The following is a 14,469-nucleotide window of genomic DNA, read 5'->3' on the forward strand; positions in this document are numbered from 1 at the left end:
CTACAACCAGAAGGCTAGCCAGCCCTGAGCCATGACAGTCCGACATTAACATAGCCCCAAATATTTTCCAGTCCTAGCAACACCCCTGGGAAGCGCAGAGAATTTGCAGGTAATCCAGCTGCGTTCATTATGATGTCATCAACAAACGCATTGAAAAATCCTTCTATTCCTTTTGTGCCCTTTGGAAAACTGCCTCTTTGATACGTACCATCAGCAGCACACATTTTCTGCATTTCTCACAATACGAGTAGCAAAAAATATAGCTACTCTTTGCTTCGGTACAAAATGTTATACCCAGAGAGTTTGAAAGCTTTCATGATTTATTGCTACACTTTAGTGATACGTTTTTTGTAAGCTGAAAAGATCTGTTTTTGAATGATCAGAGTCGATTTCCTTAGCAAATTGCCAATTTCCAAAAAAAAGGTGCTGTATATACTATCTTTTCTTCTGTCAGGAAAGTTCTTACACTGTGGTTTGGTGAACACATCCCTGTACCTTAGCAGTCGCCCTAATCATTCCACGGGGAACCCTTTGCACTATGAATGCATTTGTTTTATGCTATGAGATGTGTGTGCATCCCCTAGAAACCACTGTTTACTCCTCTGGCCCTGTCCCATGATAGATGGACCCGCTCCAATACTAAAAGGATTAATCAAGTAAACATGTGGGGAGTAAGGCCATACTTTCCTGTTCCATCTTTCAGTTGTACTTTGTTGATCTTCTAGAGACTAGAAAAACTTGGTAACATTGTTTTGCCCTAAAACATATTTTCTCATCTCTCTAGTCTTTGTTTTTCTTCAGTGTTGCTTTCTAACCCGTAAACATCTTTTTTCATGAAAGATTTTTTATTCTAAAAAAAATGGCATGCTCCTATGCAAGAACATAACATTCCTGCACTTTATTTCCATTCTAATACTCCTCTTATTAGTAGAAGAAGTACGCGGGTGCTCTGGGGTTTCTAAACTTTCATTAAGGGCCACACTTCTTTCAGGTTTTTTCAGTTCGAGGGAGTACTTTGGTAAGTATTGGCAAAGGGCAAGTGTATTTAATTTATTTATATACAGGGCAGAACAATGCTCTTTTGCTCGCAAAAGAACGTACAGTAGATAAGATATCGTATTTGACAGGAAGCAGTGAGTTCGATTGAAATTCTGATCAGGTTGTGTTGTGGAGTTAATGGAACAGCCCCCGGGAACAGACAATACATGGGGGAACTTGCCTAGATTAAGGATAATCAACATTAAACATTTGTAGTAGGCTCCCCTCATGTCAGTTCATAGTGGCGCGCAACTGGCAACGTTGTGCCTTCCTGAAGCAGGTGTTACCATTTGCATGCCCTGCTTGGGAGCCTGGAGGAGGTCTTAAGTGCCAACATCGCTTCTCTACTCTTCTGCCCCAGAAATCAAATACTTTTCCTCCAGTGACCTTTAAGTAAACCTGAAGTGCAAAAATGTTGGTATGGTTTCTTTAGTTAAACTATCTAATCCTTTAAATGTATATTAAATACTTAGTAAAATTGTGAAACAAAATAATGCGTTTGGCCACCCTTGTAGAGTGGTAGAGGAATGTTGGGAATTTCAGGGAGAAGTATAACACAGAGGGATGTGTTGCTATTGTTTCTGCATCACTGGTGAGGCCGCTGTGAGTACTGCATTTATTTTTGATGGTATGCTTCTGTGGCATATTTAAATGCCAACAATTGATTGAAGAGAGTTTGCCTTCAATTAAAGCGCCACATATAATTGTGGATATAATTCAATCTAGCCCTGTCTGTGATCCATATAGCACCACTTCTGTCCCTCACCCTTTAGCAATAGATAAGCCAAGAATCAGGCCCGTGTGTAGAAAGAATATATATTTATTACGCAATAGAAAAATGAATGCTTGCACAAAATCAAACAACACACCACCTTACTCCGTGGCAGAAAATAAAGCTTCAATACAAACACGTCAAACCCAATTCGCTGTTATGTGTTAACTAAAACCCAAAGAACCCCTTTCACAATACCATATTCAATTTTCATTTCGGGTCTCAGATATAAAAACACACAGGTCAAATAAACACTTCAAATACTTTTGGGTTGCTCACAAAAATCCCTTCATGTAAAGAATCATGCAGCACCTTGAAACATGACCGGATCATCCGCTTGGCAATACTTAACATGAAGTTTGATTTAAATAACATACAACACTTTTCTGTTGGTAAAATAAATTTCACACATGCAGCACTCTTTATTTTGATCTCACTGCACACTTGGCAATGCGAGAAGGGTTGAAACAAACAACCCTTTAAGAACAAAACACTTTTTATATAGAAGGAACCCTTTTTCCATCACAACTATGAAATGAGGAATCTCTCTTCTACCAGAAGTCACTTTGCCACTCTCCGTAGGAGGAATGCTTTTAAATCAGGGACTTCACTCTATTTAATTTGGTAAGACACTTTTCTGCCCAACCACAACCCTAGATACTAAGTTTAATATGAAACCCCTCTGCTTTAATGCAGGATCTGGGGAATCGGGAGCAGTAGGGAATTCCTTTTCTTATGCGCCCCTCCACTTAAGGGAATTTTGGGGTTGGCAAAAAGAAAATAGGAGTACCCAATTACTTTAACAGACTATATTTGTATCCACACTGGAAGCAATGTTGTTGATTTCGAACTGCAACAAAATCACCTTGTGTCATTTGGCTATAACGGAATTAATTAAATTATTACCTGATAAGAAAATGCTAGGGATCTACTTCCATACCACACTGACTAAATAAGGGGAAGGTATTAATTCAAACCAATCCCCAAAATACTTAGTTCTACTGACTAAGTTTACTTACATTGAACAGCTCTGGGTTTTGTGCTCAGGAAAGGACATCACCTAATGGGCCATCCCACTGTAACAAGCAGGAACCTGGTTAGACTCCAACATTAGTCATGGATAGCCTCCAGCATCCCTCTATTTAACTCTCCTTGTATAAATCCCAGCTTCTGTCTCTTTCCCTGGTTTTCTCCACCTCCAAGGCAATGTTGGTTCTCAGCAATGTTTCCATCAGTTCCCACTCAGAGGATTTCAGACAGCTCTCCCCCTTTCCATTGTTTGCCCCCTTTTAAAATCTAAACCGCACCCATAATGTCTAAATTATCAGGTGCCAGCCTAGTGGCTCTGATTTGGATTGGTCCTCTATTGTCCAACCCATTGCAATGATTGGTTCCTTTAGTTAGTAGGCACCATCTCTGGTGAGTGTTTGAGTCCACCCCCTTGAAATGCATTTCTGACCACCTCAGTTATGAACTTAAAAACTACAACATGGCAACTTTTGCCAATTTAAAGATAAGTATATATATATATATATATATATATATATATATATATATATTCATCATGCCAGACTTAATGAAATGTGGTGTCTGGCGTCGACACAATGTTGCATGCGCGAATGGCAGATTTGTGTAATGTACCCAAATAGGACAAAAGTCAGTGTCACAAGATTTTATATACAGGTATCTAATTCAATGAGCTACCATCTCCCTGAATATTTGCTTTGTGACAATTTCTGGAAAGCTGTCATCCCATTTTAGCTTGTAACTCTTGTTCCCAAGGTCGACTTTTTAGGGGAGTTGTATAATTAGACGGATCTGTTCATGAGCTATTCAGTGATATTTGCACCATTTCAGTTCAGTGAGAGTTACAGAATAGCAGTCAGGCATGAGGGAGTATGAGGAGGTAGAGGAAGGCAGCTTGAAAGAGAGCTGCATGTCTTCTGCGTAACACTGGAAATGAGGAGAGAAAGTGGAGATAAGGTGGGCCAGAGGGGCCAGGTATATGTTAAAGAACCAATGAAATAGGATAAAGCCCTGAGGGATGCCACAGGTAGAGATTAAGATGGAGGAGAGAAAAGGGCCCATTTGCACTTGGGAAGGTCTGTTTGAAAGGAAGGAGGTGAGACATGCCAATGCCCAGTCCATGATGTCTAGGGTATCATGGAGACGGGAGTGGTTGACTGTCAGAAGCAGAAGAGAGATCGAGGAGGATCAGAACAGAGGCGGTGTTAGAGTCCAGGTTTGAGAGTAGGTCTTCACGGGTGCTCAGGAGAGCAGTTTCCATGCCTCTGGCAGCCCTAGAGCCTTAAAGACTATTGTAGAGGGTTGTACTGGACATTACAGCTATTGGAGATTGCATTAAGTTCCCTGGATCCGCTGCTGCCCTTAACATGAAATCCAAGCCTTCAATACAAGCCTTAATAAAGGCTGTATGCCAAAATGGTGAATGGTGCCCTATAAGGAGTGGCAAAATAATTTAGACATGTGTACATGGGATATAAAAAGATGCATCAATTTCCATGTAGGCAATGAACACAGCAAGCACATTTTACTGCAAGGCTCTCCTAGAATCAGAAGCCACTGTGTAACCGTAATGCATACATGCACCATAAAGCTTCAGTAAAGAAAAACTCCAAAGACTCATTCAATTTATTGGCAAACGACATCCAAATTGTATTTCAAACAAAACCCAATCAAATAGAAAATGCCAACAATATCTCACAATTAGAATTGTGTCTTCAGTCAGCATTCATATCAGGAAGTGGGTCACCACAGAGAGAAGAAAACCCTACAAGAGTAAGACCTGGCTCTGAGCGGAGACTCAGAGAATTGTTTGCAGAAGGGGAAAGACTAAAGCAGTAAATCAGGACAGTGAAAAGACTTACAGTGGAAATGTGGAGTGGTCCATTCCAGTTTAAGAAGTCGGATACGTTGATTCCTCAGCCTACATCAGAAAGTGGATGTTCCTCCCCGGCCCCTTCAGAAGGAAGGAACATTGTCCTCTTTGGATTTGGTAAAAGGCTCTGGTGAACAGACTGTAAATAAGTAAGGGGACAGGTGTGGAACAACTTTTATAGGCAGCACACAGACGGATTGCGTCGAGTAGCTACCATTTAACAGTGTCAAAAAAGGGGGAATATGTTAACCATGTACCCTGTCAATCAGTGTCTCTGACAGAACACAAAGTCATCCTCTATATGGGAGTAACCAAAACCTAAAAATCCGGTCTTAGTACCTCAACGTACACACTCTAACAGGGCATAACATCTAGTAATCACTTTCAGGACTGAACTTCACACAGCAAATCAACACCTTCCCCAAAATAACACATCTATAGCTTCACAGCCCCCATAAATCCAACCTTTCTTAGGATCTAACCACAAAAATGAAATTATGCAAGCATTAGTGCTAAGCAAATTTGTTTACTTCAACTGGTTATATATTGAACTAACTAAATATTTGGCATTAGCAAATAAAAAATGTTCAAGGAAAGTTCTCAAGACTGGGGCTATTAATACTGGAACCTCTTGCTAAACCCATTAGTGACCATTGGATCATTGTTACAATAATGTCCAAATTCTCCCATCCTAGAATTGCAGAAGGCTTGTTTTCCAATCAAAGGCAAGTGGTGTATTCAGCATAAGGCTATTTATGTTTTCAGTGCAATCAGCATTATTAATTGAAACTAAATTAACTTGTTGATGAACATTTAGGGTTAGAGAATAGTAAATGGCTGACCACTATCCTGCATATTCAGGACTTCTCAGATTGTATTCTTGCTAATCCACATCATTAGCCAGTATTTTTGGGAAGTTTTGAATTTTGCTACATAATTAATCCATGAATACATAGGAAGGTGCAATTTATCATTACATTTAAGCATTAAGCTCCAGCGACTATAAAAACTGATAAATCTAGGGAAATAGTATTTTGAGAATGATATGAATAGCCACAGAAATGCTCATACAACAGTCTAGCTGATAAAGTAGAGGTCAATTTGACATATTTGTTTGATAATCAGGTGAACATGTTTTTATGGACTAGCCAACTAAACAAAAAACTGTTCCTGTTTTTGTTTTTAAGTGAACAAGATGATAAGCAGCTTGCTGCTGGCTCCAGTATTTTCATCACAACGAGGAATCGTCCTGGACGGACCGCTGACAACAGCTTCCTTTCAATGTCCCGAGTTCAGCCAATGTCTTCCAGGAAAACTCAGGCACTCCGAAGACTGCCTTCTCTCACCTCAGAGCCGCTGCGATCTAAGACCCCCAATGTGTACAGTGATGAAGTGCTAAGGGGAACAAAACTGTGCGTGGTACTTATTTAACGTAACTATCAAAGCATGTGCAGACCCCCAACACAGATATGTATAATTTATTACAAGTGCAAACTATATTAATAAGAATTCACATATATGAAACTTAATGGCATACATTGTTGCATTCATAATTCATACCTAATTTGGCCCACTGGGTGCTAAACAATGAGCAGCATAGGGTAAGATCTCTGCATATCTTTTTAATCATCCAGCATAGATTTAGAAACTCATTATTCAAATATGGAATTTTGAGTTACATATGGATTTGTCAAGAAATTGAATGTCAGTGACAACACATGGAGGCTGCTACAAACATTGCTCCAAGGTTGAGCCACTCCTGAGGCGTTGGCAATCGTTTTGGTGGGTGCTGATAAGGCCTTTCATAGACCTGAGTGAGTACATGTTCAAGGTTATGAAAGGTTTTAGAATATGACTCAAATGCATGCATTTTATGATGCTGCTCTATACGTCACCTATGGCCACTGTACTAATGGTTTGCTGAGCAAATCCTGTATGCTAGAAGGTTGGATGAGGCAGGGATAACCTCTCACCCCTTCCTCTTTTTTACTAGCAGTGGAATCCTTAGCGATCCAGATGAGAGACTCTGATGCGACAGAGAGTGTGACCTGTAACAGAGTTATACAAAAAATGGCTCCCAAGGAAAATCCAGTACTAGGGCATATGGAACCGGTGGATATTTCCAGAATTTGCAGAATTAGGGCCTGATTCACAGAGTGTTTTCCTATGGGATGGCACCATTATAAAACACTTCTGTGAATCAGGTCCTATATGTGCAATTAAGCACATGAAGGTGTCATTCGGATTGGGGTTGGCAATTATTATCACTGTGGGGCAAGATCAACTTCATAAAAATGGTTCTGGCCCTGAATTATGCCTTATTAATGATCTATCGCTTTGTCGCAGGAAAAACATTTATGTAACCGAATAGACACACAAGAAATCAGCGTGCATTGCCCTGCGGAAACTCCATATGCCGATAGTGTATCGACGAAGGAGCCTGCTTGATTTCGAGGCATACCATATAGCTTTCAGCTTGGGACTGGAAAAGAAACGGATGACATCTGAGTTCAGTTTGAAAAGTGTGAGGCTGGCCTCTTGTCTGCTTGTTCTCACCTCCCCGCTGATAGTCATATTGGGAGACAGATAATAGCCATCACAGAATTATTGAAGTCAGGCTGAAGGAAGATGTACAGAATATGATGGTGCAATCCCAACTTGTTTCAGGAATCTCCCATTTAGTTGAACTCAAACATTTGTACCAACAGGAAACTGATACTCTGGATGAACAGGTATATCTACAGGGCATACACTGTACAGGTGACATTTAGAATGGAAGCATATGGTTGTCATTGAAAGAGCGGGGGAAGCAAAGGCCTTGGAAGATTGAACATACACTGATGGACTGCATGGTTCCTGCAAGAAGTGTAACCAGCACATTCTGGACTTCTCTGAAGCCTGCTTTAGGCCTACCTCACAGCTGTGAGAAACCAGAAGGTGTCTCTATTACAAGTTCGTCCTGCTCTCCACGATACTGGTGCTCATCCAGCTCCCTCACACCGTCGGAGGCATTCCAGACACTCGGCACTCAGAGACAAATAATACACAAATCCAGAAGTTGGGTGTAAAAGCTCTGTAATGCTAACACACACACACACACCAGGCTCTGGAGGGCTGCTTTCAACTCTGCCCCCTCCCAGGCCTGGCTCATACTTATGTACAACGCAACAGCTACATATTATTCTCCTCCCATTAATCATATGTATGAAAACATGTCCCGATCAGAGAGAGAAAAAGCACATTTTGTAACATCAGATTGTCTTTGCATGGCAGGCTCTTAGCAACCTTGGGACTTGAGCCAGCAGAGTCCGAACGGTGTACTTTTCAAAGAGGGAGGGCTACTGATGCCCATCTCTGAGGCCTGCGGCATTCCACATAAGAGCTGCTGTTCTCTGCAACATCTGCTTTCATGGCTGATAGTTGTCAGGCCAGTCTGTATGCCAAATCAGTAGGCCAGTCTTCCTGCTTCAGATGTGATGTATCTCAAACCAAAAAAAATGCAGAATCAGAAATGTACCAGGTAACAGTCTCACCCACTAGTTTCTGGGGATCTGTTCTCCAAGTGGCCAGGGCACGGCCATCGGTTTTGGATCCAGTTCCTGGGGGGGTGGACCAGTGCAGGAGAATCACCTGGGTGAGGGGTCTTTGGGGACTGGGAGTGCGACACCGGGTGGTGAGACGCGGTATACCCTTCCCTGTAACACCTTTACCCCATCCTACCCGGTAGGATACTTAGGAACTCTACCACCCCGCCCCCCCCCCTTTACAACACAAACACTTTCTCACTGACAGCCCACTTTAAGGGAAAACAGACTAACACCCAAGCCGTGTATCTAACATGTCCCAATACTATGGTCAGGCGAGGTCAGGCAATTATCGACAATCACTCACACCTGACTTCCATTACACTTCCCCACACGGATAAAAGGCGGAGCACAAGAGCACACTCTGAGCCAGGCAAAGCACATGAGGAAACAGCATTTCCAAGATGGCAGTTTAATGAGAGGAGAAAGACTGCGAAACAGAAGGAGGTCGCAAGAGGGAAGTTCCCTCAACCTTTTCAACAAAGAACTGCTACTTCCACGAAACCTCGAGAGAAATCATAAGACCAGGAACCCAGGCTAAAGAATCCTGCATTGTGTGTCAGAGGTACCAGGGTCCCTCCTGCATCAGTAATCAAGGCGGGTAGAATCTCCAGCCACCATGGTACTGTCCTGGGCTCCAAGAACAAAGCTGCTTCAGTGAAAGCAATACAGCCGGTGAGTTGGGGAGATAGATACAAGACCGCTCTGTGTTGAAGCCAAGGTTACAAGTAGAAACATTGTATGGCGAGCGCTGGAAAGAACATTTTTAAAAGATGTGTGATAAGAGACGCAAATTAATTTAAACTGCTGATGAGTGATTGAACGCACGTTGCAATACCTTTGACAGAATTGTCCGGCACCACGTGGGTGCTCAATCTAAGATCCCTGTAAGGTACCCATCTGAGAAGTGAGAAAAGTAGATGAAGTTGGTCTGAGCACGACGGAGGGAGATCAATTGAATAAGTGTGAATCCAAGTGGTCCTGCGACGGGTCAAATCAAATCCTGCGCACAGTCGAAAGTCTTCAATTTCGATAAAGTAAAGAAAGTTTGGAAAAGTACATGGATTTGGTCCGAGCCTGAGAGAGGAAGATGAATTGAAAGTTTTGTGTTCAAGTGGGTCTGAGCGCGACGGAGGGGGTGCCCGGGTTGAATTAAAAATCTCCCAAGAAGTTGTACATGAGAATCCTAAGGAGAAAGGAATTTTTGAATGTTTGTATGAGACTTTGACATAGAAGGCCCTGATACTGAAATTTGAACTGCATCCTCATGCTAGAGAAGCCAGAGAATGTGCTATGTTCGAGTGTGCCACTTCGTCCTGTGCTGAAAATGTGGGGAAGGGAGGCCAACTGCTTTAATATTCTGACATATCATTTCTTGAACATTTTTCTTTTGCATAACTTTGATTCCCACACTATTTGTATTTAGTAGTAAGTATTGGCAATAGGTTTATTAGTATAGGCCCTTTTATTTTGACAAGGTACCACTACGACTGCGTTATTATTATCTGATGGTAGTAGCTTGCTCCCATCTTTAGATTTAGGATTAGATAGGCATTTTTTCAAACTGAGTTGAAGTTCAGTAAACACACTTGAACTGTGATCACTTGTGTCTGTCTTACTGTTTGAAAGCATGCCTTCCTTACACAGCACCCCACTGATTTAGTCGGTTCAATCGAGAGAAAATGAGACAGATGAGTGATTGTCTGTGGCTTGGTCAGGTGACTTAGGCCAGGAGGTGACTGGGTAATAATGGATGTCTTGTTTTGTGAAGTGAAGAGAAAGATAATGGGCCTCATTACGACAATGGAGGTAGCCATGGAACTATTATCTCCATGGCTGCCTCCGTTCCGGTCTCCATTACCGGGTTCCTGTAATAAGGAATAACCGGGTTATTCCAACGTTGGAGGACCCGGTCATTCCTCCTTGCAGGAACCATTCCCCATTCCCATGGGCTCAATGGGAACGGGGGTGGAGGTGACAATGGGCACATTATGAGTGCCCCGTTGTTACCTCCTTCTTCCCCTCGCGGGACCCGGAAAGCACGCCTGGTTTTACCAGGCGTGCAATCCGGGTCCCGCGATGGGAAGCTCATAATCGGCGCTCCCAGAATGAAGGGGGCCGGTCCCATACCGGCCCCTTCATTCCGGGAACGCCAGCCTTATAATGAGGCCCAATGTCTTTAGAGTGGGTTAGTTGAGTCTATCAACCAAGATCATGTACCATGCATACTGGACCCCTTATGAAATGTTCAGGAAGAGTATCAGATATAATATGAGTGTGTGCATGCAAATTGTACATTAGTCATCCAGTATTGGAGGTCTGTGAAGTTTGAGGCAGTCTGGAGAAAGGTCAGGACATGTATTGAAGTCTTCAATTGGCACATCCCGAATATCTCTAAAGTGCTGGTATTAGGTGGGCCTGTGCAATACCTCACAGGATAATAGCATTCGGCTGAGACAGGTGACTAAGATTATTCTGAGGTTTGGAGATCACATATATGCCCCTCATTCGGGAATTGGATTGAAGAACACTTTCAATATAGAGAGGGCTATTTACATATAAAAAGGAGAGGACACCAGACTCAGGTCAGTGTGAGCAGCATATGCTGACCATCAGGCTTCTGGGCAAACTAATTGCTTGTATTCATGCTCTTGTTTTTGTAATTGTCAGGATGTTTAATTGAAATATGCTTTCTGGTATATACGTTCCGAGGTGTCTGAGCAATAAATAAATATTTGAATGAAAGAAAAGATACTGATAGATTCATAAACAGGTTTGGTACAAGATTTGAACCACTTTCAATTCTCGGTTGGCTGCTCTGGTGTGATCCAAGTGATGCAGTCAACAGCAAAAGATTTCAACAATGCCTGTGGCAAAGGGCAATCATGGCCGAAATCCCTCAGGATTGATCCACAATGAAAATTAGAACTGACCAATGTGTGCTAGATTTGGGAGCCAAACCTCCTCTTGTCATTTCACTGGACCGAGTTGGTTTCCTGCAGTTCAGCTATTTGTAAGAAAAGACTTCACAAAGCCACTCATAATTCGCAATACTTTGTATTTTACCAAAGCAGGTTCTGTTATCCTTTTCCAGGTGCACTGGTCTGGACCGTTTGTCCTCCCCTCTCATCCCAACGTCCCGTAACAAGTTGCCACCAATCAACTCTGAAACAGCGGAACACCATCTTTCAGTGCCAGGGGCCTGGCCTGCATCGGTAAGAGGCATGGTTCTGTTTTAATCAGGCATGAACAACAATGTTGCAAATGAGGTTTTGTTGCTGAGAAACTCAACATTGAAATTCACTATCACAGAGTTTAAGTCAAGCAACTTAGAGATGTGCTTAAGTTGGGTGAACTATGGTAAATTGTGCTTCTGAGCGGCTTTCTGCAAATAAGAAGAGGTAGTGTGGGGTGAATTCTTGAATATATTCAATGGCATAGGAAGTCTGATTTATTTTATGTTTCAGAATCTTACGGTGGGAAATGCAGTCCGAGAAGTCAAAACAGATCCATCAGGTGGCCCTTAATTGATGGTCTTGGTCAAAAAGTCTAGGCTGGGATGATACAAGCTGTTAGGGCCAAGGCAGTGATTTAGGGAATAGTGGCAACACATCAGCCTCATCTTTGTACTCTGCACTTGCATGTAAAAGCATCTTTAGTGTTTAATTACTATATTCAGTGTCATTAATAACATGGATGGCACTTCCAACATGGCAAGCACATTGTCTCACACATCTCAGATCCAGTCATTAGTTTCTTCCTTGCATACCTACTTTTCTCTGTATTCACCTCCCCTCAGCACTCTCAGGGTGTTACACCTTAAAATTGACAGACATAAAAACCAAGTCTCAGGCAGATATATACTTGCATTTCAGGCTAGAGCTGAAGATCACAATACAAACCAGTATGGAAACTGGATTGTTGTAACTTATTAAGTACTTTAGCAGCACAGAAGACCTTTACTTATATCTTAAAAGCAGTCGTCATCAGTGCCTCACATCAACAACGTACACTACTACAATGACACCTCCTTCACACCAATTAACAGAATTAAGCGACTGTAATAAACTGTACAGAAAATGTGTATAAAAACTGCCCTCATCAAATACCTCTACCCAAATCTCCCTGACAGATCTACATATCTTCAAAAAGGGAGGAATTTTCGGTATGCCTCTTAAATGCAGAAACAGATGTGAACTCACTTCACTCTCCTTTTACCCTTCTGAAAAGATAGATGGATCATAGAGCCTTTTATACTACCAGTCTTGCACAATCCATATCAAATTTGGCAAGCCCAACCCTGAATGCTAAACCTGAATTTTTAGCAAATACCCTGAATTTTTAGCACATACCAATGAACACACCATTTGGCCAGCCTTGAGGCAAGTGTTGTTGTCATAACAGCTAGTAGACCAATATTGGGTCTCTGGATTTCTGAGGTGTTGCCTATTACTGTTAAATGGTGGAGCGAAGTGGAGGAAATAGTAATATCTGAGACGTTGATGAGTGCAAATTAAAAAGTAGACATGCCCACTAGCAGGGGTTATGATCAGAAGGCAAAGTTACTCATTAAAATAGCTACATTTAGGTGATCTGAAATTTGAGGAATGGGAAAATGTGGTTCAAATGTAAACACTTCTCATTTGATAGGGTTTCATAAAAGCCTTAGGGGGGTAGATATTATTTTGCCGTTTGTGCAATGATAAAACACTAAGCCATATTTTACTAGCTCAAATATTAAATTATACAAAATTGATCAGATATACACTCCATGTCTGTTAGAGAATACATTAGGATGAGTGTTTTAGGTAGTGATGTAACTGAGTCTGAGGACTCTGAGGGGGAAATAGAAAATAAAATCTATTTCAAATGTCCCTCAAGCAGGTTATGTTAGCAAAGGTTTCAGATGCTGACATTTCAAATGGACACAAGTACATTACTCGCCCTCAGAAACAATATGCAAAACCGATAGCCACTCTCCTTTTCTGTTTCTACAACTGACCTTTGACTGACTGCACTTCAGGCTGGCTCCAGCCGGGGGGGAGGGGGCGGGTAGGGCTAGGAACCCCGAGGCTTCCCCCTGTTCCCCCCCTAGAAAGGAGGCGTTGGGGGGGGGCAGTTTGCTCTAAACGTGTAGCAGCAACCTCAGAGAGATTAGCAATCTGAAAGGCTGAACTGCAGGAGGCCCGGGCAGGATTTGTTTGCTTGCCCTGGACAATGATCATTGCCCCACAACCATGAAAACACAAATGACCTGGGAGATGAAGGACCATTCACACCTCTAAATGAGGTAACACACTTACTCAAGCAGGCTGCCTACAACTATTTTCTCAAACCTAAAATCACAAAGTTGTTTTTTAAAATTTAAAGTATGTTTATGTTTTGTGGGAATATAGCGTTTTTTCACATCATGCATATTAAAATATGTGATTAATCTAATGATGTCATCACTTCCTGTCCGTTGAAACTCTCTTCCCATGTGGCCGGGGAAGGGAAGTAGCTACCTGATACGGACCCTGGAGGTGGCTACCTGAGGGAGAAACACATGGGGGGGAGGGGACACTTGTGGGAGGGAAGGAGACCACAGGGACGTCATTTCACCAAAATGCCAGAGGCAGCGGAAGTGACATCACACGACCCTTGACCCCCTGATGACATCACAGGAAGTGACCCCACCCCGAAGTTATATCGCGCGAAACGATGGAACACGACCTTTCACCCGTTGACAAAACAGGAAGTGGCATCACATAGCATTGTACACTACGAAAAATATGGTTACGATATCACTATAATGTGATGTACATTTCATACAAGAATGGATCGCCATATGTATCGTTAAGATCAGTGTGCATAGGCCCTTATTACCAAATTACTGTGATTGCAAGCAGAAGTCCATGACCAAATGATAATGATGTGTTATTATATAGCACTTAAGCTTAAGCGCTTTACATAGAAGAAATATACACCCAATATCACCCAACCTGTATTGGTACCCATTTATCGACCTCAGAAGGATGAAAGGCTGAGTTGAGGTGTTTGAGAACATACTAAATCAGTGACTCACCCCCTGAAGTATGCCTGAAATAAACCTTTAATGAGTCTAGCAATTATTGTATAGAATTCCAGAAAAACACATTTTTTGGCATTCCTATTCTTTCTTATTTAGGTTCAGTGCT

The 14,469-nt window shown here is 42.0% G+C and overlaps 1 protein-coding gene across 3 annotated transcripts in view; it reads left to right on the plus strand.

Annotated features, from left to right (window-relative positions):
* The window catches only part of FAM149A (family with sequence similarity 149 member A), a 331,701-nt gene that overhangs the window by 249,131 nt on the left and 68,101 nt on the right, over nucleotides 1–14,469 (plus strand). For 2 of the 3 annotated variants that reach the window (XM_069631542.1, XM_069631541.1), the window contains exons 10-11: nucleotides 5,897–6,121; nucleotides 11,388–11,508. In XM_069631542.1, coding sequence (XP_069487643.1) covers nucleotides 5,897–6,121; nucleotides 11,388–11,508 — 346 coding nt within the window. The remainder of the gene's footprint in view (nucleotides 1–5,896; nucleotides 6,122–11,387; nucleotides 11,509–14,469) is intronic. The other variant, XM_069631543.1, reaches the window with a different exon arrangement.

Source organism: Ambystoma mexicanum, chromosome 6q (genome assembly GCF_040938575.1).
Source record: "Ambystoma mexicanum isolate Mex_15411 chromosome 6q, UKY_AmexF1_1, whole genome shotgun sequence".
NCBI lineage: Eukaryota > Metazoa > Chordata > Amphibia > Caudata > Ambystomatidae > Ambystoma > Ambystoma mexicanum.